This window comes from Gekko japonicus, unplaced genomic scaffold (genome assembly GCF_001447785.1).
Source record: "Gekko japonicus isolate JY-2015 unplaced genomic scaffold, Gekko_japonicus_V1.1 scaffold10, whole genome shotgun sequence".
In the NCBI taxonomy this organism is placed as follows: domain Eukaryota; kingdom Metazoa; phylum Chordata; class Lepidosauria; order Squamata; family Gekkonidae; genus Gekko; species Gekko japonicus.
The window spans coordinates 1,473,978-1,500,050 of NW_015167526.1; the positions used below are offsets into that span (position 1 = coordinate 1,473,978).

The 26,073-nt window shown below is 50.4% G+C and overlaps 2 protein-coding genes across 3 annotated transcripts in view; one reads left to right on the forward strand and one right to left on the reverse strand.

The window, feature by feature from the left end:
- SART3 (squamous cell carcinoma antigen recognized by T-cells 3) overlaps window positions 1-15,074 on the forward strand; it is a 26,967-nt gene extending 11,893 nt beyond the window's left edge. Inside the window, exons 11-19 of one of the 2 annotated variants that reach the window (XM_015413229.1) lie at window positions 396-454; window positions 2,030-2,139; window positions 2,854-2,966; window positions 4,938-5,014; window positions 6,033-6,201; window positions 8,163-8,614; window positions 9,516-9,668; window positions 13,035-13,225; window positions 13,888-15,074. In XM_015413229.1, coding sequence (XP_015268715.1) covers window positions 396-454; window positions 2,030-2,139; window positions 2,854-2,966; window positions 4,938-5,014; window positions 6,033-6,201; window positions 8,163-8,614; window positions 9,516-9,668; window positions 13,035-13,225; window positions 13,888-14,068 — 1,505 coding nt within the window. In that variant the 3' untranslated portion in view covers window positions 14,069-15,074. The remainder of the gene's footprint in view (window positions 1-395; window positions 455-2,029; window positions 2,140-2,853; window positions 2,967-4,937; window positions 5,015-6,032; window positions 6,202-8,162; window positions 8,615-9,515; window positions 9,669-13,034; window positions 13,226-13,887) is intronic. The other variant, XM_015413230.1, reaches the window with a different exon arrangement.
- Window positions 15,075-19,714: 4,640 nt separating this feature from the next.
- FICD (FIC domain containing) overlaps window positions 19,715-26,073 on the reverse strand; it is a 6,542-nt gene continuing 183 nt past the window's right edge. The window contains exons 2-3 of the mRNA XM_015413251.1: window positions 24,450-24,812; window positions 19,715-21,016 (exon numbers count right to left, since the gene is read on the reverse strand). Coding sequence (XP_015268737.1) covers window positions 19,935-21,016; window positions 24,450-24,762 — 1,395 coding nt within the window. The 5' untranslated portion in view covers window positions 24,763-24,812 and the 3' untranslated portion in view covers window positions 19,715-19,934. The remainder of the gene's footprint in view (window positions 21,017-24,449; window positions 24,813-26,073) is intronic.

Consider the following 26,073-nt stretch of genomic DNA (forward strand, 5'->3'; position numbering starts at 1 on the left):
GGGCCTGATTTCAAGGGATCTTTTCCAGTGTTCAGCGCGAGGCAGCCCAGATGCTGCTGCACTTCCGTTGCTCAGAGAACTTGCCTCTTCTGAGCCAGTTTGGTGTAGTGGTTAAGTGGGCGGACTCTAATCTGGGAGAACCGGGTTTGATTCCCCATTCCTCCACTTGCACCTGCTGGATGACCTTGGGCAAGCCTTAAGAGCTGTTCTTGAAAAAGAGCCGTTTCTGTCAGAGCTCTCTCAGCCCCGCCTACCTCGCAGGGTGTCTGTTGGGGAGGGGGAGGGAAAGGAGTTTGTAAGCCGCTCTGAGACACCTTTGGGTAGTAAAGGGTGGGGTATAAATCCAATCTCTTTTTCTGTCTGTGGGGTCTAATCTTGGTCTCCTTTGTCTGCAGGGTTTAGCGAGAGCGGGGACCCTTCATGTATCATAATGCAGACCTGGGCAAGGATTGAGGTACGGTTGCTCTGTTGATACACAGCGAGCGCATCTGTCATGGCTCAGGCGGGGTGTCACCTGGCGCTGCCACCACTCTGGATTTCGGTTCCCTTGAGAAGGCCCAGAGCACCTTCCCAAGACCTTCAGACCTCCCTTTAGGTCAAATAACAGCCGTGAGGACCAGGCAGAGTAAAACAAGGAAAAGGTTTATTTTATAGGAGGTCAAACAACAAGGTGCAGAATAATAACAGTAAGTGGGTGAAAGGAAAAGAAATCAAATGCCCATACGCATCTAAATTTAGTTTCCCTAGCTCACTATCTCAAGTGGCCTTACACCACTCACCCTTCCCTCAGGATGAGGGTTTTTCCCCTGCAGCAGCCTCTCTTCTGGCTCTGCCCTCTGGAAGAAAGAACAGCTCTTCCTGCTGCTCCAGATCTTTTATTCCCAGCCCTCCTCGTTTCCCATTGGTCCATTTTGGCTCCAAAACCTCTCACGGGCTTCTCGGAGTTGTAGGCCCAGCCTCACCTACTGCTAGCCAGGCTCCTTGGGCCTAGTAGGCCTCTGGTGGCACAGCCCAGATCATGACAGCATCACACAACAGACAATCACTCCCATCATTGGAGAGGCCTTTTTCAGCATCGCAATGTTCCCTTTAAGCTCCACAGTGGTGTGAGCAGAAATTCTACCTTGTGAGCGAAAAAAGCTAGTAGCATTAAAGTTGTGAGTGAGTCTACATTTGACCGTTGCGTAAATTAATTTTTTTTTAAGATTATTTCCATAACCTAGTAAAAATCTCAGAATAAATTCTTTTAGCTGTTGTAGATTTCCCGGGTTGTCTGGCCCTGGTCTTGACATTGTAGGACCTGACGTTTCGCCAGCAGCTGTGACTGGCATCCTCAGAGGTATGACACAGAAAGATGGAGTACTCTCTGTGTCAAGGTGAGAAGAAAAACGGTAGGCGGGTAATTTATATCTACTCGGGAAGGTGGGGTGGGGCTGAAACATGCTAATGGAGGAGCTTTCCTGTTATCGAAGGCTTTCACGACCAGAGTTCATTAGTTGCTGTAGATTTTCCGGGTTGTCTGGCCCTGGTCTTGGCATTGTAGGACCTGACGTTTCGCCAGTAGCTGTGACTGGCATCCTCCGAGGGGTAACAGGAAAGCTCCTCCATTAGCATGTTTCACAGCCTGGGGAATTCCTCCATGATAACGACTCAGCCCCACCCCATCTTCCTGAGTAGTAATAAATTACCCGCCTACCGTTTTTCCTCTCACCGTGACACGGAGCGTACTCCATCTTTCTGTGTCATACCTCTGAGGATGCCAGTCACAGCTGGACTGGCAAAACGTCAGGTCCTACAGTGCCAAGACTAGGCTTACCAAATGCCGGCGGGGACATTATAAGAGAGAACAGAATCAAGCCAAATTTTACCCTCCCCTTTCCACTGTATTGGTAGGCCTGTCCTCTGGAGAACAGGTCTGCCCGCCCCAGTCCACGATAGTGGTAGACCTGGCCTCCGGACAATAAGTCTACCCGCTAGATCTGCAGTGGAACAGATCTGACCTTCAGGTTTTCTCCTGGCTTCTCCGCAGGCCCGCCTGTGTCACAACATGCAGAAGGCACGAGAGCTCTGGGACAGCATCATGACGAAAGGGAACGCCAAGTATGCCAACATGTGGCTGGAGTACTACAACTTGGAGCGGTGAGAGATTTTGCAAGTGCTGCTCTGGTGGAGCCCCCAGCGGGGCGTCTCCCATCTGTGCAACGCAGGGGCCTTTTTGAGTGCTAAAGGAGACAGCTGGTTGGATCCCCTGGATCTGTTCCACTAACAGCGCTGCTTTCTCCTGGCTTTGGGAGCCTTCTGCTGTTGCAGCCAGTAGTGTGACAGGTTTCGTGGATCCTACCTAGCAGTTCCGATTTCTCCGGTGTAACTGGGAGGCAGCTTTCAAACTCCCAGAGACTTGTGACGAGTTAAAAAAACAGAAAGAGCAGAATGAAAATCCCCTCTACCGTCTTAAAACCATCCTGTTTGAAGGCGATTTCGGTTTGCAAAGTCATGTTTAATGTTTAAGCCAACGTTGTATTGCTCATTTTTTAGGATTTCTTACCCCCTTGCCCCGTTACTCTGTTCTCGTTGCTCCTCCTTCCTGTTTTTCCCTGCCTCTGACAGTTGTGAGTTTTGCGTCGAGTGTGAACGGCAGTCCATGTTTTCTAGCTAGTGTGTGTGTGTGAAAGATGCTGTGGAGGAGCCACAGTGCAAGAAGAACTTCCAAAAAATGCAGGGTGTCCTTCGAAGTCCCGGCATGCTTAGAAAGGGTGTCACTCAGCTGGGGATGCTGCTGCTCAGGTAGGAAGCCTGCCGTGTTCTGTGTGGCAGCACTAAAGCCCCTCCCTTTCCTCTCCTCTCTGGCCACAGGGCACATGGCGATACACAGCACTGCAGAAAGGCCTTGCATCGGGCTGTGCAGTGCACGACCGACTACCCGGAGCATGTCTGTGAAGTGCTGCTTACGCTAGAAAGAATTGAAGGTAAGATGCTATGATGCCTTTCTGGGTTCCAAGCCCTTTTGAGAGTCCTCGGGTGGTATAGCATGGCACTCCTGGCCAGTGCCCCCTCTCAGCTGTGGAGTCCTGTGAGCAGAAATTCTACTTTGTGAGCTGCCGGCATGAAAGTTGTGAGCGAGCCATTTGGCTGCTGCATAAATCAGTTTGCTCTGGAGCCCTCCTTCTTGAGCTAAGGCAAAAATGTGTGAGCCGGAGGCTAAAAAAAAGTGAGCTAGCTCGCACCCACTCAGCTTAGAGGGAACACTGCTCCTGGCAGGGAACAGTGTGCTGGACTCCCCTGGGCTGGCAGTGTGGCACAGGTGTGTGTGTCTGTCTGGGCTGTTGGGACCTGCCTGAGGAACCCAGAGGATTTGGTGGGCCCAAAGTCTAGGCTCTGCAAGGGGAATTCTGGGGGTTGTGGCTTCGGCGGTGTGGAGCTTTTAGCAGCCTGGGGGCAGGAACGGAAGGCCTGGGAGCTGGCAGGAGAAGCAAGAGGCCCTCTTGGGTTAGGTGGGATTGCTAATTCTGAAGAAGACAGAGTCAGGATTCAAAATGATCTAGATGGGCTGGAACAGTGGGCTGAGACAAATAAAATGAATTTCAATAGACATAGTGCAAAGTCCTACACTTAGGTACAAAAAATCAAAGGCACAGATATAGAATGGGAGGGACTTGGCTTGACAGCAGCACATGTGAAAGGGATCTAGGTGTTCACAAGCTAAACATGAGCCTGCAGTGCGATGTGACTGCAAAGAAAGCGAATGCAATCTCAGGATGCATTCACAGAAGCATTGTGTCCAGATCACGGGAGGTGGTAGTTCTGCTCTATTCTGCTATGGTCAGGCCTCACCTGGAGTCCTGTGTCTAGTTTTGGGCACCGCATTTTTGGAAGGATGTTGACAAGCTCGAGCGTGTCCAGAAGAGGGCGACCAGGAGGGTGAGAGGGTTGGAATCCAAGTCTTATGAGGAAAGGCTGAAAGAGTTGGGTATGTTTAGCCTGGGAAAGAGAAGGCTTAGAGGGGACATGATTGCAGTCTTCAAGTATCTGAAGGGCCGTCATGTATAAGATGGAGCAGATCGATTCTCTCTTGCTCCGGATTGCAAGACTAGATCTAATGGGTGGAAATTACAAGGGAGTCGATACCGGATGAAAGGAGTTTGTAAGCCGCTCTGGGACTCCTTTGAGTAGTGAAGGGTGGGGTATAAATCCAACCTCTCCTCTTCTTCTGTGTTGTCCTCGAAACTGAAGACCATGGTACAGATGGTCAGGAGGTGCCAGATGATACTTTGCCTAATTAGTGGACTCTTGAAATAATTTTTTACTTCTAAGGTGTGATTGGTTTTTAACAGTAACCAGATTGCCCTTCCAGGTTCTTAGAACGACTGTGTAATATTTTGCTAGCAAATAACACAGACTTTTTACTTCAGCTGGAGGCTGCTGGATTGGCCGTGCTGTCCCTCCCCCCCCCCACCCCAGCCATATGCCACATTTCATTTTTGACAAGGACTAGAAGCTCTTTTTTTTATTAAAAGAGTACATTCAGACTCGAAAAGCATACCTCTGGGTCAGGGTTCCCTCTAAGCTGAGTTAGTGTGAGCTAGCTCACAGTTTTTTAGCCTCTGGCTCACACATTTTTGCCTTTGCTCAGGAAGGATGTGGCTTCAGAGCAAGCTGATTTATGTAGGAGCCAAATCGCTCGCTCACCGCTTTAATGCCAGGAGCTCACAGAGTAGAATTCTTGCTCACAAGACTCCACAGCTTAGAGGGAACATTGCTCTGGGTGTCGGATGGCGTCCCAGTTGGTCCTGAAATGTTCCGACTGGCTTATGCAGTTGCAGTTATTGTGCAGTTATTTATTATGACTCTTGGCCTTGACTCTTGGCTGTTCTTCCTGAAGGAGCGTTGCAGCATGGGCAGGGAATCATCTTCTCTTTGCTCTCTCCTCTCTCGTTCAGGCACGTTAGAAGACTGGGACGCCGCCGTTCAGAAGATCGAGAACCGGCTAGCGCGAGTGAATGAGCAGCGGGCCAAGGTGGGGGCAGCTTCGGAGGTCTAAGTGAGGGTGTCTCTTTTTCAGGCATGACTGCCTTCACTCTGTGTTTTGGCTGTCGGATTTGCAGCTCTCTCTCCCGCATTGTGATTTCGGGCAGCAGGCTAGAAACCCCTCCCTCTGTCCCTAGGTAGACTGCTGGAGGAGCCCATCTTTTGTACTGGGCGTGTTAAGGCTGCCTCATTCTGCTTTGCCCCCGAGAGCTGTGGCCAAAGCAAGAACATTCCCTAGAGCCTTCTTGATTGGCATCCTTCCTCTCGCACACACGTGTGCGTCCATCTCTGGCTGACCCTAGATGATGGGGCCAGGCCAACAGAACAGGCCCCCAAAGAATTGCTTAGGGGTTCTGTGATTGGAGGGGCTGACGGTGGCTCAGTGGTGAAGACGCTGAACTGCAGACCGGAAGGTCGGTAGCTCGGCAGTTCAAGTCTCGAGTGCCGCGTGACGGAGTGAGCTCCCGTCTCCGGCCCCAGCTCCTGCCAACCTAGCCGTTAGAAAGCAAGAAATTGCAAGTAGATAGATAGGTACCGCTTCAGTGGGAAGGTTAGCAGCGTCCCGTGCGCCTTGGCGCGTCCAGTCATGCCGGGCCACATGGCCACGGAAAAGTCTTCGGACACCGCTGGCTCTTCGACTTGGAAACGGAGATGAGCACCGCACCCCTAGAGTTGGATTCGACTGGCTTTCCAGCAAGGGAAACCTTTACCTTTACCTCTGTAATTGGAGGGGGAGCCTTCAGAAGATGCCCCTCCCCAAGTGTTCCGAGTGGCGTGAGAAGCCCTCCTGGGGCTGCAGCCCTTGCGTGGGGTGGTCAGGGGTGGGTGGGTGAGCCTTGACCCTGGGCCCGGGCCTTCCCTCTGTTCCTCCTCCTCCCCCCACTGGGTTCCACGTCCCTTCCTTTGTCTCTCCCGTCCCCTGCTGGGTGTGGGCTCCTCTCCAGGGTAGCGGAAGAGCTCTGCAGCCGTTGGGAGTGTGGACATCCTCTCTGGTTTGTGCTTTCCAGGCTGCGGGAAAGGAGGCGGCCCTCGCCAGACAGGAATCTGAGAGAGCCGAGCAGCGGAAGCAGTCCCGGGCGGAGAAAAGAGCGGCCAAAAAGTCCAAGAAGCCCAAGGCCGGGGACAAGCGCAAAGTGGATGAAGACGGTGACGGGGACTGGGGGCAGGAGGAGGAAGGTAGGGGCTCCGTCCAAGCAGGCGGCCTCTCCGGCCAACCTCAACCTCTCCCCGCTGTCCGCCTGCCCAAAGGAACTGCTCCGCCCGTGGCTTTGAGGGTGCTCCTCTTTTGGCTGGGATGAGGCAACGGGGGCTTGAGTTGGCATCTGGAACCCTGACTGCGTTTGCTGGGCAATCAGGACTCACACCGGAGCAGACGTGCTGGGGTTTGCAGAGAGGGCCACAGCGAGGCAACCGGCATCTTTGCAGAAATCCTGAGTTCAGTGTTTGAATATCTTTTGCCACCCGGTGGCTCATCCTGCCCAGACGAGTGAAGCTGACAGATTGTTTGGGGCTGTCAGCCGGGGAGGAGCTTAGCCCTCTCCTGTTGCGAGTCTGGGTGCCTGCCTCTGTATGTGGCGCTCGCATCCCTCGTTCCCAGGAGGCCTGGAGCAGTTGGGCCCCTGAGCATCCTCCTCCTGCCCCCTGCCCTCCCCGCCAGCCCATAAGAGCATGTCACAACTCAGGTGGGGTGTCACCTGACGCTGCCACCACTTTGGATTTAGGTTCCCTTGAGAAGGCCCACAGTACCCCTCCCAAGACTTTCAGACCTCCCTTTTGGCCGAATAACAGGCGTGAGGACCAGGCAGAGTGAAACAAGGAAAAGGTTTATTTTATAGGAAGTCAAACAAGGTGCAGAATAATAACAGTAAGTGGGTGAAAAGAAAAGAAATCAAATGCCCTAACGCATCTAAATTTAGTTTCCCTAGCTCACTATCTCAAGTGGCCTTACACCACTCACCCTTCCCTCAGGATGAGGGTTTTTCCTCTGCAGCAGCCTCTCTTCTGGCTCTGCCCTCTGGAAGAAAGAACAGCTTTTCCTGCTGCTCCAGATCTTTTATTCCAAGCCCTCCTCTTTTCCTATTGGTCAATTTTGGCTCCAAAACCTCTCAGGGGCTTCTGGGAGTTGTAGGCTCAGCCTCACCTACTGCTAGCCAGGCTCCCTGGGCCTAGTAGGCCTCTGGTGGCACAGCCCAGATCATGACAGAGCGTATCAGGGGTCTGGGAGGAAATATATTGGGGTTCTGTGGCTCCCTTTGTAGGAGGGGATGTGGTAGGCAGAGAAGAAAGCAGGAGGGTACCTGGTGATGCCTTGTGATCCTGGTCCTTGCTGACTGTGCTGCATGTCCAGCTGCCCATCTGTGGATGGGAAGTGGAGCGTTCAGAGGGCACAGGAGAATGGTGGGCTCTGTTGCCTACTTCATAAGAACATAAGAGAAGCCAATGTTGGATCAGGCCAGTGGCCCATCCAGTCCAACACTCTGTGTCACACAGTGGCCAGAAATACCAGGTGCCCTCAGGAGGTCTGCCAGTGGGGCCAGGACAGCAGGAGCCCTCCCACTCTTTTCCCCCCCCCCCCCAAGCACCAAGAATACAGAGCATCCCTTGCCCCAGACAGACAGTTCCTGTCTATCCCTTGTGGCTAATAGCCACTGATGGACCTCTGCTCCATATGCTTATCTAATTCCCCCTTGAAGCTGACCACGTTTGTAGCCGCCACCACCTCCTGTGGCAGTGAATTCCATGTGTTAATCACTCTCTGGGTGAAGAAGGACTTCCTTTTATCCGTTCTAACCCGACTGCTCAGCAATTTCATGGAGTGCCCAGGAATCCTTGTATTGTCAGAAAGGGAGAAAAGTACCTCTTTCTCTACCTGCTCTATCCCATGCAGAATCTTGTAAACCTCGATCATGTCACCCCTCAGCCGTCATTTCTCCGAGCTAAAGACCCCCGAGCGCTTTAACCTTTCTTCACAGGGAAAATGTTCCAATCCTTTTATCATTCTACTTGCCCTCTTCTGCACTTTTCCCAATGCTATAATATCCTTTTCACTTCTGGGTCCCACCTGCTTAACCCGCCTGCTGCAAATGCCTGTGTGGTTCATGGGGAGAGTCTCAGCTCACTGACCTTCCTCCCACCAGCAGAGCAGCCCAGCAAGCGGCAGAAGGGAGGCGGAGACGTGCCGGACGAGGAGGAGGAAGTAATGGAGACGGAAACGGGGCTCTTTGGACGAGACGCACCCGGGAAAGGAGATCCGAATTCCAAAGAGGCGGCGGCAGGTTCCAGATGGAAAGAACCCCCCAAAATCCTCCACAACAGTGAGAAGGAGAACGTCACGGTCTTTGTCAGCAACCTCTCCTACAGCATGGCGGAGCCGGAGGTGAAGCTGCAAGAGCTCTTTGAGAGCTGCGGGGAGGTGGGCGAAATCCGCCCCATCTTTAACAACAAGGGGACTTTCCGGGGCTACTGCTACGTCGAGTTCAAGGACGAGAAGGCAGCTTTGCAGGCCCTCAGCCTGGACCGCAGGATCGTCGAAGGGCGGCCGATGTTTGTGTCTCCATGCGTGGACAAGGCCAAGAACCCGGATTTCAAGGTACGGGAATCTGGATCGTGAAGCCCCCTACCCTGAATGCGATTGCTAGTTTGGGTTTTTGGAAGGATGTAAAAAAAATGTGGAATTCACTGCCAAACCGTAAGTTTATTACGGTCATAAGGCCAGTCACAATAAATAGAGATAAAAAGGACAAGTTAAAATGAGTAAACACATAGAAGATATGGGATACATGTGTAAAAGACACACTCGTTTCATTAATTTCTTTCCCAGCAACTGACGTTTCCTTCGTCAAGTGGTACCGCTTTTTGAGTGCTGTCACACAGAATTTTGCTACTGCATATGATCCAGTTCTCTGACTGTCACCTAATAGATATACCCAAAGGGTTCCAGGACTAAAATCTATATAGGAAGGAAGTAGGTACAAGTTCATGCCCCAGTATAAACACAGAAAGCTGCCTTATGCAGAATTGGACCATTGATCCACCAAGGTTAGTATTGTCTACCTAGACTAGCAGCAGCTGAGGTCTTTCATATCCCCTACTGCCTGGTTCTGTTTTTTAAAGAAACCTTGGAAATGCCGGGGATTGAACCTGGGACCTTCTGCATGCCAAGCAGAGGCTCATCCACCGAGCCGCAGCTGGGTTCCGATTATGACCCTCTGCTGGCTTAGCACGGGGTGTGGCTGAGCTCAGGTGGGTCTGTGGCCTTGAGCAGTTCACCCTCCAAGCAGCACCTGCCAGGCTGATGCAGGGAACCCGTGTGAAGCGGCTGCGGGGGACATGTGGCCACTTTACACAGGTGGCGGGCTGCTTCAAAGGAGACACCATGCGAGCGCTGTCTCCAGTGGGAGAGGCCTTCTGCCTGAGCCAGCAGGACACTGATCCCTGGCCTCAGCTTGTTTGAGGGTGAGGGAAAAGACGGCCCTTTCTACTCCCTGCAGGTGTTCAAGTACAGCACTGCTCTGGAGAAACACAAGCTCTTCATATCCGGCCTGCCCTTCTCCTGTACGAAAGAGGAGCTGGAGGAAGCATGTAAGGCCCACGGGAACGTGAAGGAGATCCGGCTGGTTACCAACCGAGCAGGGAAACCCAAGGTACGTTCACAGGCAGGGCCTGCTCTGCAGGGACTCTGGGCAGTCCACTGAAAGAACTTTTGGCTGGGCTCCTTTTGGACATACTGGTCCATAGACGTCGAACTCATTTGTTATGAGGGCCGGATCTGACATAAATGTCATTCTGTCAGGCTGTGCCATGTGTGCCATGAAATGTAACTTGAGGTACCAGAGAGATAGACTTTATAAAGATGGTTTCAGGTGCTGAATGGCAATAGCAGGCATGATTGGATTAGGTGTGATATGCAGAGGGGTTGTAGGCGTGGAGATACCAGCATTTATAATGAGACAAGAAACCTAGGTCTCAGTTTGGTCCAGGAGGATGCAAAGAATAAATGGATATCAGTCTAAAGAAGGGAGCAGTGATTCACAAAAGTGCATACCTTACCACAATTTTTTTTAGTCTTTAAAGTTGCTACTGGACTCTTACTCTTTCTACTGCTATTAGAAACCACAACATTCAGAAACCAGTGGGGGAACATTTTAACTTTCCAGGACATTCAGTTGCTGACCTAAGAGCAGCAGTTCTCTTACAAAGGAGTTTCAAAGGGAGATTAGAGAGACTGCTGAATTGCAACTAATAATGAAGCTCAAGACAATGCATCCTCCTGGACTGAATTGAGACCTAGGTTTCTTCTCTCATTACCAGCGCCTGGTATTTCATTTGGCTTCTGAAGTCACTTCATTCTCCAAGATATAAGGACAGATGGACTCACATTCTAGCTATATCTGGAGAAGTGAGCAATGACTTATGCAAGCTCGTGCCCTGCCACAAATTTTGGTAGTTGTTAAGGTGCTACTGGACTCTTGCTCCCTTCCACTAATAAAGAATGCAAGCTGTGCTGTTAGCCCCCCCGTTAGAACTGGAAAAGGAGATCTCTCCAAGTGCCATGGGACTGCATCTCTCTGTCTGTCTGTCTGGTGTGCTCTCTGAAGATGTGTGCAGCCACACAAAAGCTTATACCTGCAATAAAACATTGTTGGTTTTAAGGTGCCATGGGACTCTCTCTCTCTCTGTCTCTCTCTCTGGTGTGCTCTCTCTGGCTCTTTCCCGCCCTCTCCCTCCCCAGAGGAGGAGGGGGAGGAGCCCTCAGGCACTCGAGGGAAGGGAAGCTTGGCTTTCTTTCTCTCCTCTGCGAAGCAGGAAATAGGAGAGACTGGGCAAAAGGAGCCTCTATGCAGGAAGTGGGAAGCAGCAGAGAGCCAGTTGCTCACGGGCCGGATAGGAGCCCTGCAGGGGCCGGATCTGGCCTGTGGGCCATATGTTTGACACCCCTGCACCGGTCGTTTTGGTGGTACTGTTGACTGTAAAGGTGGGTTGGCACAGAGGAGAGTGGGAACCCTTTTTGTGTGGCACTGAATCATTTATCGATAACCCTGCTTTTATTTAAGGGGGTGGAAAAACACTCACGGTAGCTCAGAAAAGAAAAACTTAACAGCACAGAAAAATGTAAAACCAGAGGCGGAACAGTTGACGTCTGAAGACATTTTAAAAAGCACCGTCCGAGAAATAAACTTTAAAACAACAGCACTGTTCTGGAATAAAAAGGGTTCTAGGGGACACTGCAAGGTCTCCAGTGCAGAGACCACTTGTGGCATGGGGCCCACCCCACCCCACCGCCAAGGAAAGTGGGTTGAGTCCAGTTTTCTGAATGCCGCAGCAAGCCAGACAGAATGCCTTTTAAAACGGACCACATATTGCCTGATTTGTGAGCGTTCTCTTTTAGCGGCTGGAGTGTCAGACTAAAGACCTGGAGAGACCCGGGTTCAAATCCTGATTCAGCCACGGAACTGTCTCCGTGACCTTGGCCCGGTCAGGTTCTGTCCGCTTCACCTGTTCTCCAGGGTGGCTGTGAGGATGATTTGGGGGAGAGGAGGACCCTCAGTGCCACCCTGAGTTCCTTAGAGGGAAGGACCGGATAAAAATTTGATGCCTCCGCTGCTGTAATCTTTGGCCTGGTCAGGATTGGGGGTTATAAGTAAATTGATAAAGATATACAGCTGGAAGATTTGCATTTGGAACAATCCCTAAATTTAGGGGAGAACAGGTTATGTTAGCCAAACTATAGAGAGTTTGCAATTCTGAGCCCAATAAACTAGATCTTGTTTTTAAAAAGGCCTCAGACTCAGAAAGCAAGGATAGAGATTCTAAGGGTAAGTTCAAGGAGCATACTTTGGTTTCAATGTGAGATAGCCAGCTAGAATGGACAGATTCAGAAAGTAATTGATACAGATAACTAGAGGGGTCCTGGGGGTTATATTTTCTCACCCTCGTATGCACCTGGTTCTGATCCCTCAGGAAGCACTCTTGCTGACCAGCTGGGTCCTTTTTTGCTTCTGAAAAGCTACGCTTGGTTTCTGAACCGTGGCCATTCTAGGTTGCTTCCTCGTGCTAAGTCTGTGTGTGTGTGTGAGAGAGAGAGTGAGAGCGAGTGAGCACTTCACTCGCTCTCGCTCTCTCTCTCTCTCTCTCTCTCACACACACACACACACACAAACACACACACACACACACACTCACCTCTGATTTACAGCATCCCTGTGAATGAATGTTCTCTGAAACGTCCTCTCTATCAACTGCCTGGCTCAGGTCTTACAGACTGAAGGCCTCTGTGGTTTCCATGATTGAGTCCATCCGCCTCACGTTGGGTTTTTCTCTTTTCCTGGCATTATCGTCTTTTCCGGTGACTCGTCTTCTCTTAAGGATGCCAAAGTACAACAACCTCAGTTTAATCATTTTAATTTCTAGAGTTGATTTGATCTGGAACCCACTTATTTGTCTTTCTGGCAGTCCACCGTTTCAGTAAAACTCTCCTCCAACACCATATTTCAGATGTTATCATCTGTTTGGTCATTTTAGCTTCTAGCCTTGATTTGATCTAGAACCCACTTGTTTGCCTTTCTGGCGGTCCACAGTGTCAGTAAAAAGAATAAACGACCTCTCTGAATTGGCACTCAGTAAATTACACGAAGCAGCGGTGGCTCAAGTGGTTAAGATGCTGAACTGCAGGCTACGGAAGGTCGGTAGTTCAGCAGTTCGAGGCCCGGTTGCCGCATGACGGAGTGAGCTCCCGTCTCTAGTTCCAGCTCCTGCCAACCTAGCAGTTCGAAATCAAGAAACTACAAGTATGTAAATAGGTACCACTTCGGTGGGAAGGTAACAGCGTTCCGCGCGCCTTGGTGTTTAGTCATGCCGGCCACATGACCACGGAAATGTCTTCGGACAGCGCTGGCTCTTCGGCTTTGAAACGGAGATGAGCACTGCAACCCTAGAGTCGGATTCGACTGGCTTTCGAGCAAGGGAACCCTTTACCTTTTAAATTACACGGCATCCTTCCTTTCTCTTAGGGTCTGGCCTATGTGGAGTTTGAGAATGAGACGCAGGCCTCCCAGGCGGTGCTGAAGATGGATGGCCTGACCATCAAGGACCACGTCATTAAGGTGGCCATCAGCAACCCACCTACCCGAAGATTCCAGGAGAGGTCCGAGGCTGCGGGGAGAGGGCCTCAGGCACCGTTTCCACGGCAGATCTATGGCAGGTGAGTCGTTTGGGGGCTTGCCTGCATATGGGGGGGCGGCGGCGAGGAGTACACGAAGCCTCACGCCCCACGGAGTGGTCGTCTTCCCTGTGTCAGGAAGTGCTGGATGTTCTGGGGACGCCTTCCGCCTTTGTCGCAAGAAGCGGGAGCACTGACTGCAGGAGTTCCTCGGGAAATGCAAAGGCTCCAAAGTGAAGGGGCAGTTCTCGTGGGGATAGAGACTCCCAGATGGAGGAACGGCTGTTAACTGCGGATGTGTCTAGAGATCCGCTTCCTTCCAGATAAAATGTACTGGCTGGAGGGCTTGAACTTCCTAGCTTTTTTTTGAAAGCATGGGATTATGTGGGGCCTTTGGGCGGAAAAAGGCATTGAGAAACCAGGTTGCCAGGCCTTGTAGCTGTGGAAGCGTTCTTAAATGCCTGGGGAGAAAATGTTGGGGCTAAAATAGGGACAGCAAGATTTTGGGTGATTGGTGGAGGGGGGTTCAGGTCCCCACCTGCTATTTGTGTTTCCTCGTGATTCTTGAAACCAGATGAAAGGTGTACAGGGTGCCGAATCTTGCTTTCATGATATAGAATTTGGCAGAACTTTAGTTCTTTTCTATTTCCGTGCACAGTATTCTGTGTGTAACTTCAGTGGTGTGGTGTTTGTTCTCTCCAAAGCCGCGGGAAAGGAAGGACCCAGCTCTCGATGGTCCCCCGTGCTTTGCAGCGCCAGAGCAATCCCACCGCCAAGGCGGCCAACGGAGTGGCCCAGGACCCACCTGCGATCCCAGCCCTTCCCACAGAGGAGCCCAAAAAGATGTCTAATGCGGACTTTGCCCGGATGCTTCTGAACAAATGAGTCGCCCTGGGCAGGGGGGGCGTGGAGCCCCGGGAAGTCACCACCCCCACGCTTGTTCTCCTCTGGACTCCCGCACCTGCCAAGCTCAGCACAGCGTGAAGCTGTTGAAATTTGAGAGGAAGGCATGGGGTGTGCGTTGGGTGTCATGGTTGTGGGGGGGGGGAGGCAGAATCTGGTCAAATGGCTTTAAATCTTAAAAGTGCTCCCTCATATTGAGGGGTAATGTGGAAAGAACTCACATTGGAGCTTGGGTTATAATAGAGTGTTTAATCGAGGGCCTTTGTTCTTCAACGATCTTCTTGACAGAAGAAGAATTTCACATGAAAGCTTATTGCTGTGACTCGCAGAATCCCACCACAACCACAGATCCGGCGGGTGGCAGTTGGCCACACAGTACAGTTTGGGTTGGATCCCGTGGATCTGTCCTGCCAACGTTGGTGGCTTCTTCTGGCAAAAGGAGATCCCCCCGGGGATAGGGTAATGCTTCTTGTGCTGGAGGAAGAGCACTTATGTTTTAGCAGAATTAATTAGCAGGATCCAGCCCTTTACACACAGACCCAGGCCCCCCTCCAAGCCGTGGCTGTATCCACCTCCTGTCTAAAGTTGTTATAAATAGTGTAACCACAATGGCCTATTTTAGTACTGGGGTGCCGGAACTGGCGTTTGTAATGAAACGGGATTGATGATTTACCGAAGTTGGTATGTTTTTTTTATATATCTATATAATATATATATATATATATAGTGTTATTTTTAAATGACATGCCAGTTATTTTTAAGCGTTGTTCAACACAATCCTTGGGAAATCTCCAAGCTCGGCTGTCCCGCTTTAGTAGACCATTCAGTGTTTTGTTTTGTGAGCATCTGTACTTAAAAAAAAAAAAAAAATCTTGGCCGTTTAATTTTCTGAATTTTATTTTCTGGCCTGTTCAGTTTTTTTTTGTTTTGTAGATAATGTGAAGCGTGAACATCCCTTCTTCCTTGGGTTCATTAAAGTATAGTTCTCCAAACCTGTCACTTGTGCTGAGTGTGAGTGGAACGGGAGAGGGCTTGTTTGGGTGGAGAAAATAAATTGCACTTAAGCATTTATCGTTTCAGTGAACAGGACTGCCTGGAGTGACCAACACTGGATTTTTTTTAGAAAAAACCCAAAACACTGGAATTGGGAGTACCTTGTTAGAACATCTTTAAGTAATGTTGAATGGCTCTGACCAAGTTATTTCACAGACTGAAATAAACCTGGAGCTTCTTTCTCTGCTGCTCCTCCCTACACTGAAAAATAAAAGCGTAGTTTGAACACGGGCCATAAGAACCAGACGCTTTGGTTTTGCATGGCAAAGATCCCTTCCCTATCCACCAGGCATCCTGGTGTGAACGTTTTTAAAAGCTTTTTCTAATTACCAGCAATCCTCCTTCTAAGCTGTGGGCAAAAATTCTACTTTGTGAGCTACTGGCATTAAAGTTGTGAGTGATTTGGCTACTGCATAAATTAGTTCGCTCTGGAGCCATCCTTCCTGAGCTAAGGCAAAAATGTATGAGCTGGAGGCTAAAAAACTGTGAGCTAACTCACACTAACTCCACTTAGAGGGAACACTGGTTACCAGCAATGTTCCCTCTAAGCTGTAGAGTCTTGTGAGCAAAAATGCTACTTTGTGAGCTACTGGCATTAAAGTTGTGAGCAAGTGATTTGGATACTGCATAAATTAGTTTGCTCTGGAGCCATCCTTCCTGAGTTAAGACAAAAATGTGAGCTGGAGGCTAAAAACCTGTGAGCTAGCTCACACTAACTCAGCTTAGAGAGAACACTGGTTACCAGCCATAGTGATTTAGATAGTATACATTATATAGTGATTAAGGCAGTTTTGAGGCCTTAAACGGCTTGTTTTGTCCAGTGAAGGCTCCCTGAATTTGGAGAGTTGTAGAGGTTAGATATTTCCTAGGATCTGGTCGGTTCAGTTGTGTATAATGGAGTCCAAGGTACTAAAAGCTGCAGTCTGATGTGCATATTTCTAAGGAACAGTTCTCTGCGGCAGAGGGACCTGCCTCTTAGCAAGCATGCCTGGGATTCCCCCGCTATGAGTTCTCTCGTCCGCACAGCTTCCTGAACAGGAAAGTCGGTTCCTCTTGTTTTATTGGTGCAACGATTCATACAGAAACCTCACAAGGTTTTGTCCCTTGAGCCCAGATTACTCTCTGTGGAATACTTGGTGCAGGACACCGCAGGGACGGTGTGTTCTCTTCTGAGCCGCTATGCCAAAGGACCTGCAATGCTACGTCAAGCTTGAGTGTCACCTATTTCAGTTCTTGGCTACAAAGAGACAGAACTGGTTTTCTAAGCTTGTGGTTTTCTAATAGGCATTTCATTTAACTCTTCCAAGACCTGGATTTAGAACTTTGCAGAGGGGACGGTGTGGGCGAGGAGAAAGAAAAGCCAGGAAACCAGTCAGGCAAAGAGATGCCACCCGCTTGCCCCTATTACTTCAAAGTCTAGGTAAAGGTCAAGGTTTCCCTTGCTCGAAAGCCAGTCGAATCCGACTATAGGGATGCGGTGCTCATCTCCGTTTTGAAGCTGAAGAGCCAGCGCTGTCCGAAAACGTTTCCGTGGTCATGTGGCCGGCATGACTAGACGCCGAGGCACACGGAACGCTGTTACCTTCCCACCGAAGCAGTACCTGTTTTATCTACTTGCAATTTCTTGCTTTCGAGCTGCTAGGTTGGTAGGAGCTGGGACCAGAGATGGGAGCTTGCTCCGTCAGGCGGCACTCGGGTCTTGAACTGCCGTACTACCGACCTTCTGGTCTGCAGCTCAGCGTCTTAACCACTTGAGCCACCACAGCAAAGTACCACCAAGTACATTGTTTCTGTTAGCAAGCAGAAGAGCTAGAGACATTTTAAATTTAAAAGGGTGGCATATCAGGCTGCCAAATACTAGCCTCCGTACCTGTGGGTGAGAGGCATACACCCTCCCTCCCATCCAGTCCCCAGTGAAGTACAAAAATGTCTTGGCTTTGAAAAGGTTGAAGCAGCGCTCAGTCTTGGAGCCTTTATTGTTAAGTGGAACTGGGTAAAGTGCTATCAAAAAAGGCTTTACAAAATTGTTCAAATGCTTTGCTTTTTAAATGACGGGGAAGGAATCAGTCAGACCTTCAACTGGACAGAGACCAGGATCAAGGCGAGGCCACTCGCCAGCTGTGTAGGCACGCCTAATGGGATGTGTGCCACCACCTCTGGCACAACAGACACGCTCTTATCTCCTCCCCCCCACCCTTTCAGCATTCATTAAACTCCCCTCAGCCCCCCTGAGATGCACACCGGACTAATGGGGCCCTCCCAAGGAGCCGAGCTCAAGTTGAGTGTCACAGGAGTGTCTGTATTGGAAAGAAAGGAAGGCGAGACCACTGTGCCAACACATCAGGCTGCGGAGGTTGTGGGCAGCTGGTTTTGAGCTTGGAGATGGATTCAGACCAACAGCTGCTTCCTACTGAGTGCGAAGGTGACCCAAGTGTCTTCCAAATTCATCATAGCGCATTCGTGGATCCCCCCCCCCCTTCTCCGGTCTCTCTCAAACCTGCTTTGCTCGAACGTTTTGCAGAAGATCTCAGTAAAGCCCGGATGGCTGCTGTGTGGGTGGGAAATTCCAATTTCCTGGCCCACGGGGCAGCCATTTTCCTTGATTCTGTCCCCAAGGTAACCAGTTATCCCCCCACTACTTGGGATTTTTAATTTTTTTTAAAAAGGCACTAGAATATACCATTGCATCAATATACCACTGTACTGACAGGTGTTGGCAGTTTCTCTGGATTCCTAGCTGCAATTTTTAAAAAAGTCTCTAGCTCCTCGACTTGTGGAGACATACAAAAAAAGGTGATCTCTGCAAGGGAAGGCGACTTTTTAAAGTGGAACCTGGGGATTGGGAGAAACTGCTACACCTTTTGGTACAATAGTATATCAATATAACAATATTCTAGTGCCAATTAAAATAACTGCAAAAGCCCTGGTTGCCCAAGGGTGGGGTGGTCACTGCTGGGGGACTGGAGCAATAAAGCTCTTGGGGAAACTGCCATGTGGAAGCCCCTGTCGCTCCTGTCCTTTATCTGTAGGTGCGCTGGCTACAGGGAAACTGCAAGATCCCGCCCCTATGTGGAAGACACCGAAGTGTTGACTCGCAAGAAGAAGCAGGAGAGAAGAAGAGATTGGCTATATACACCGCCCTTCACTACCCAAGGGAGTCTCAAAGCGGCTTACAGTCTCCTTTCCCTTCCCTTCCCCTCCCCACAACAGACACCCTGTGAGGGAGGTGGGGCTGAGAGAGCTCTTGACAGAAAGTGCTGTTTTTCAAGAACAGCTCTTACCAGAACTATGGCTTGCCCAAGGTCATCCAGCAGGTGCAAGTGGAGGAGTGGGGAATCAAACCCGGTTCTCACAGATTAGAGTCCGTGCACTTAACCACTACACCAAACTGGCTCTCAAGGGGAACTACTTTAGAGCAGCGGGAGTCCACACACAGTGAGTAGCTAGAGTCCTCTGGACAAGCAAGCAAAAACCCAGCAAGCACTGGCTGTGAAGTCCGTCCCAGAACCTGACAAAGGTTAGTCAAATGTAAGGAAGGGGGCCAATATTAAAAACGTAATGAAGGAAATATATAAAAATACATGTAATTATTAATCATACATTTTAAAATTATATAAGGGCTCAATCACACGTTATGAGGAAGGCCTATGTAGGCCGAAACGCGTCAAGTCAGATTTATAAGCCCTTGTGTTTTATCATGTTATTTATACATTACGTATAAAGGGGGCCCTTATATAATTTTAAAATTTCTGATTAATATATTTCCTCCATTAAGTTTTTAATATTGGCCCCCTTTCTTACACTTGACTAACCTTTGTCAGGTTCTGGATTCTAAGTTTTAGGTTCAGTTTTTCCCCCCTTCCCCTTTTTTGTCCTTGTGGAGTCCGTCCCACCAGAACACAGTTTGAGTCCAGTCAGGCACCTTTAAGAAAGCTTGTGCGAAAGCTTGTACCCGGGATTAAACTCTGTTGGTTTTAAAGGTGCCACTGGACACTGGACTCGAACTTGGTTCTGTGCAGAGGTTGTAGTTCCCCTTGACTCTCGACAGCTGGTGACTTTCAGTATGAACGTATCTTAGGAAAAGCGTTTGATCCAAATCCACCTCCAATGCCTGTCCGTGCTGGGGTTACCCTTAGCTGAAGCAACCCGAGCTGCAGTGTTAGGAGAGTCTAGTGACAAATAAATGTACACTGCAAAAACCTTTTAGCAAACTAATGTGTTCAAAGCTGCAGCTTTGAGAATGACAGGAGTACTCCATCCATGAATGTTAGCTGCATAATGTGTCTTTTGTAGGACCGGCAAAAAGCATCCATACAAGAAGGCTTGTCCCCCTTTTTGGAAGACTTCATGCAAGGAGAAGCGGGCTTATAAAACTCTCGTTGGGGCTTGACTTTTAAAATGCTGATGCAAAATTGTCTGGTAGTTTGCAATCTGTATGTATTGAATGTTATTGCTTATTGAATATAATGAATATTTATACCTGACTAGGATGAAATGATGATACACTATGCACTTTACTAAATGATGACCATAAATAGAACATATTAGTTTGCTAAAAGGTTTTTGCAGCGTATATTCATTTGTTATAGACTCCATTAAAAAACCAGACAAACTGGACCACACGCTGCCTTTCATGTTTGGCCTGATGCAATGGGACAATAAATACTTTAAAGATATTGCTGTACAGAAGGTTTAACTTAATCTCACTTAAATAAAAGAATTCCTTAAAGTGCCTCTGCTGTCCCACCCCCTTGAGATGTCCGGACACGTGGACTATTCCTCACCACGCCAGTGTTCACGGCCGGGTTTTCACCGGGATGGTCTGCTTGCAGTCCGTGGTGCCGCCGTGGGCCTCCGGAAGGCCCACTGAATACTCAGTGGTAGCGATGAGCAACATGTCTAAGGTGGTCTCGGTGCATTTGGCAATAAAACGGATGAACGGCCTGACATCTCCTTCGTTGGCTACCTCCAGGACGTGGTAGTATTCTGCCCGCTGTTCCTTGCGGATGGTGATTGGCGGGTAGCCGGCCTGCATGAGGATGAGGTTCATCAAGAGACGGGAGGTTCTCCCGTTCCCATCCACAAAGGGGTGGACGTACACAAGTTTGTAATGGGCCAGAGCAGCAAACTCAACCGGGTGCAAGCTCATGGCGTCCTCCGAGTTGATCCACTGCACAAGCTCCAGCATCTGCTTCTCAACGTCCCGAGGGTGGGGCGGGATATGATGCCCCACAAACACCTGGGTAGTCCTAAACCGCCCGGCCTCCACGGGGTCCACGTACCCCAGCACCCTCCTGTGGATCTCTAAAACATCGCTGAGGGTCATGGACCCTATCCTGGAGACCAGCGTGGTGTTGACATACTTCATGGCGGCGTGCATGCCGATGACCTCGTTCTGTTCCACCAGGCTCTTCCCGGGGACGGCGTAGCGGGTCTCAAGGATGTGCCGTATTTCCGAAAGCGTCAGAGTGTTCCCTTCGATGGCCACCGTGTGGTAGATGTGGTGGTAATAAGACTCCTCCATCACCCGGCGCAGGGCCGAGTTGCCTTTCGGGATGGACATCACTTTCTGGACCTTGCTGTCGATGATGCTGAAGTAGCGCTGGTCGATCTCCTCTACCAGGGGCAGCGTCCGATCGCGGCTGACCAGCGCCTTCTCGTTGCGGGGAGAGATGGTCAGGGCCTTGGAGTACAGGTAGTCGGCCTGGATGATGTCCTTCTCCTCTTCGGAGAAGAGGCCAAACTCCGTCAAGGCTTCCACGTAGTCGGGGTGCATCTTGAGGGCGTGCAGGAAGAGCTTGTGTGCCTTCTCCCGCTTCCCTTGCCTCTTCATCTCCAGGGCCTGATTGAGCGCTGCTCTGGCTTCCAGCCGGACCTCTGAAATGACATTACCGCCATCAGCAGTCTAGAACAGGGGTGTCGAACTCATTTGTTATGAGGTCCGGATCTGACATAAATGAGGCCTTCTTGGGCCAGGCCACGTGAGTCATAAAATGTAATGCCAGATAGCAAAGATATAAACTTGATAAAGGACACAAACACAAAGGTGTTTTTTTTACTTAGAATAAAAACATGCCTAAAACATGAGCTCTATAAGCTGCAAACCTACTTTTGATTTGTCGACATTCGCCACAGAAATCTCATGCTCAGAGTTCTGAGTCTAGGACCCAGGTTAACACATGAAATGGCTGAGTGATTAAGAGAGTCTGACGAAGCAAGCTATGATGCAGCAGCAGCAGCAGAACTGGAAGCAGGAGATGGCCAGTTCCACTGCGAGCCTCATCTGGCCCCCGGGCCACATGTTTGACACCCCTAGTCTAGAAGACCATGTTCTCAGACAGCACAGCTTCTTCTGTTCCACTTTTTAGGTGGAACAGAGAGAACTTCATGGCTCTAAGGGACCACCTCTTCCCATATACGCCTCAAAGAGCGTTATGCTCGAAAGATCAACACCTCCTGGTAGTCCCTGGCCCAAAGGACACTCGCCTTGCCTCGACCAGGGCCAGGGCTTTCTCTGTCCTGGCCCCGGCCTGGTGGAACAGGCTCCCTAATGAGACCAGCCTCCCCCCCCCCCGGGATCTCCTCCAATTCCGCAGGGCCTGCGAGACGGAGCTCTTCTGCCAGGCCTTTGGCTGAGGGGGCGGGCGCCCATCTACGGCCTCCCTGAGGTTGCTCTCACCCGTCCATTTACTGACCACCAACTCACTGCACCACCGGGCCAGAACTTTATAGCCAACTGACGCTGTTCCAAGCGGTACCCATTGTTTTAATTGTTATGTTTTATCGTGTTCTCAACTGAAATTGTATTTATTCGAATGATGTTCGACAGACCTGAGACTGTCCCGTGGGATAGGTGAGATACAAATGCAAATAATAAATATATAAAATAAAACAACAAGCCTTACTGCCTGGGATTTTTTGAAAACTTGACATCTTTGGGAGGGGTGTTTAACCCTTCTCACATTAAGAACATAAGAGACGCCAATGTTGGATCAGGCCAAAGGCCCATCCAGTCCAACACTCTGGGTCACACAGTAGCCAAAAATACCAGGTGCCATCAGGAGGTCCACCAGTGGGGCCAGGACACTAGAAGTCCTCCCACTGTTGCCCCCCCCACCAAAAAGACAGAACATCACTTGCCCCAGAGCCCCTATCTACACCTTGTGGCTAATAGCCACTGATGGACCTCTGCTCCATATGCTTATCTAATTCCCTTTTGAAGCCGTCCATGCTTGTAACCGCCACCACCTCCTGTGGCAGTGAATTCCATGTGTTCATCACTCTTTGGGTGAAGAAGTACTTCCTTTTATCCGTTCTAACCCGACCGGTCAGCAGTTCATGGAGTGCCCACGAGTTCTTGTATTGTGAGAAAGGGAGAAAAGTACCTCTTTCTGTACCTGCTCTTTCCCATACATAATCTTAGAAACCTTTAACCTTTCCTCATAGGGAAAGTGTTCCAACCCTTTTATCATTCAAGTTGCCCTTTTCTGCACTTTTTCCAAAGCTATAATATCCTTTTTAAGGTGTGGTGACCAGAACAGCACACAGTATTCCAAATGAGGTCTCACCATTGATTTATATAAGGGCATTATGATATTGGCTGATCTGTTTTCAATACCCTTCCTAATAATCCCCAGCATAGCATTGGCCTTCTTTATTGCAGTCACACACCGTCTCGACATTTTCAGTGAGTTATCTACTACAACTCCAAGATCTCTCTCTTGATTAGTCTTCTGCCAGTTGATTAGTCTTCTGCCCCATCAATGTGTATTTATATTTAGGGTTTTTGGCTCCTATGTGCATCACCTTGCACTTGGCCACATTGAACCCCATTTGCCATGTTGACGCCCACTTGCCCATCTTTGACAGATCCTTTTGGAGTGCCTCACAATCCTCCCTGGTTTTCACCACCCTGAACAACTTCGTATCATCCGCAAATTTAGCCACCTCACTGCTTACTCCCAACTCCAAATCATTAATGAACAAGTTAAAAAGCATTGGACCAAGTACTGATCATTAGATCATGACACATTAGATTCAAGTCTAGTAGCAACTGAGAGACCACCAAGATTTTCGGGGTATCAGCTTTTGAGAAGCACAGCTCCCTGGGTCAGATACCTGAGACTATTTTCTCACATTGCTTCCCCCAGTCTAGATCCTCGTCTCTGAGCTGCTTTTGGCACTGAAGGAGAAAATGTTTGTGTGTCAAGCTCAGGCTTAACTTTCGTTTCCTTAAGTTCTGTTTGTCTTCCCCTTCCCTTGTTGAATTCCTGGGTGTGTGTGTGTTTGTGTTGTGTGTGTGTGCATGGGAGCAGAAGCCACAATTATTCCTGAAGTTGTGCCCCATGTGTGGGATCTCATGGGACTGACCTTGGCGAATCTGTGTGCCATGCCTAGGTTAGATAGGGCACCATATATCTGCCTGTGTTGCCATAGAAACGCTAAGGGGTAGGTGTGACGTGGGTGAATGTGGAATGTTATGCTTTTACCTATAACCTGTAAGTTCCTGCGGTTTTCTTCAGTCCCAACAAGAGTTCTTGAACCTACAGCAAGCATATCTCTAATAAACGTTTCACTGCCAATAGTGTGTGTGAAGAGTGACTTAGCTGGGGACCTGACAGTATGTCTTTGAATTGTGCCTGTATTTGTTAACTCTACAGGGGTGCACAGCAGGAGCCACGGTTGTTGTGGTGGGGAGATTTAGATCAGGGAAACACTGTTGGGGAGAGGGAGGGAGGCTTAACTCCCCCCCATCACAACCAATGATCCCTCTAAACTGTGGAGTCTTGTGAGCAAAAATTCTACTTTGTGAGCTACTGACGTTAAAGTTGTGAGCGAGCAATTTGGCTGTCACATCGATTAGTTTGCTCTGGAGCCCTCCTTCCTGAGCGGAGACAAAAATGTGTGTGAGCTGGAGGCTAAAAAACCTGTGAGCTAGCTCACACTAACTCAGCTCACACTGATACACAACTGTCCTGCTCTTCGCCCAAGTTGGGAGTTGTTTTGAAAGCAAAAATTAAAAACTCTGAGAGATCCGACCGCCTCTAGTTTTGATTAACTTCTGATCTGTCCCCACATCCATTCCAGGTTGTTTTACAGTCTTTGCACTATGCTAGGAGAACCCTGGCCTGTGTGCCTTTCAGACGTTTCTAGAATATTTGCCACTTTTCAACATGAATTTCCAAAGTGACTCGTATAAAACCACATACACGACAATAAGCCTGAACAGCCAGCCGCTGCTGGTAAAGCCAAGAATAATCTGAATATGACGGCCCAGCCCAAGAACCTTCCTCGGTCTCCCTCCACAGACCTTGGGTTGCTTTGGACTTCAGCACCAGCAGCTCCAATCCAGCCGAAGTCACGCTGAGGCTGGTCGTCTGCCCGGGGTAGGTGGCGATGCCCACGTAGCCCAGCCCCAGCCTGCCCTTCAGGAAGGACAGGCCCTTGAGGACGGCCTGGCACTGCTCTTCGACCGAGGTCAGCGGGAGGAGCAGGAGCAGCAGCAGCGAGGCCAGGAGGACCACCAGCACGGCCGCCCAGCGGACCCGGAGCCACAGCGAGAGCCATTTCAGCTCCGGCTCTGCCGCCGCCACCGCCAGGGCCGCCATCGACACGAGGTTCATCTGGCTGCAGCGTCGGTCACGAGGTGCATCTCTTCCGGCGAAGGAGTCGTCTGGAAACAGAAAGCGTCTCAGTGGGAAGGTCTCCTTGCTCCCCTGAGCCACGCGGAGCGCCCTCTCTGCACCGCCCACAAACCTCAGCGGCTCTCGGATACTTTTTCTGGCCGGAACGCCCCTCAGGGAGTGGCAGGGGCGGGCAGGGGTCTCCCACCGGGACCCCTCAGCCCTCACTTATAGCCACTCCATTGACATCACTTGGTCCACACAGGGCTGCCAACCTCCAGGTGGGGCCCAAAGGACTCCCAGAACGACAACTGATCCACAGACTTCAGTTCCCCTGGTGAAAATGACCGATCAGGGGAGCGGCCTGTCTGGCATCATACCCCACTGAGGTCCCTTCCCCCCCCCCCATCCTCCCCAATCTCTACCCCAAAATCTCCAGGAATTTCCAAGCTTGAAGTTGGCAACCATACAGCTGTGGCTGATGTTTCTGGCCTCCAGGGAGTCCCCAGCCCATCCAGTGACTGTCCCTGGGCCTCCTGGCAATCCCGTCGCCACAGGGCAAGCGGCCACACAGTTGCCAACTCCAGGCTGGGAGAGACCTGGAGATTTGGGCGGTGGAGCCGGGGGGGACCTCAGTGAATTCCACCCCCGAGAGCATCCATTTTCTCCTGAGAGCCAGTTTGGTGTGGTGGTTAAGTGCGCGGACTCTAATCTGGGAGAACCGGGTTTGATTCCCCACTCCTCCACTTGCAGCTGCTGGGTGACCTTGGGTCAGTCACAGTTCTGACAAGAGCTGTCCTTGGGGGAAAAAAAGCCGTTTCTGTCAGAGCTCTCTCAGCCCCACCTACCTCACGGGGTGTCTGTTGTGGGGAGAGGAGTTTGCCAGCCGCTCAGAGACTCCTTTGGGTAGCGAAGTATAGATCCAAGCTCCTCCTCCTCCTCTTCCCCAGGGGAACGGAACTCTGTCGCCTGGAGACCAGTTTTTAACTCTGGGTGATCTCCAGGCCCCGCCTGCAGGGTGGCAGCCGCACAAGCAGGTAGGGATGCCAGCCTCCCGGTGGGCCCTGGGGATCCCCCGGAATGACAGCTCATCTCCAGACCGGGGAGATCAGTTGGGGGGGGGGAGGGAAATGGATGCTTTGGAGGGGGGCGACTTCCTGTGACGTTGTGCTCCCCCTCAGGTCCCCCCCTTCCCCAGGCTCCACCCCCAAATCTCCAGGAGTTTCCCAACCTGGAGGTGGCAACCCTACAAGCCAGTGAGGTGTCCCATCACTATCCGGCCGCCCCCCTCCCCGCTTTTACCCACAAGCA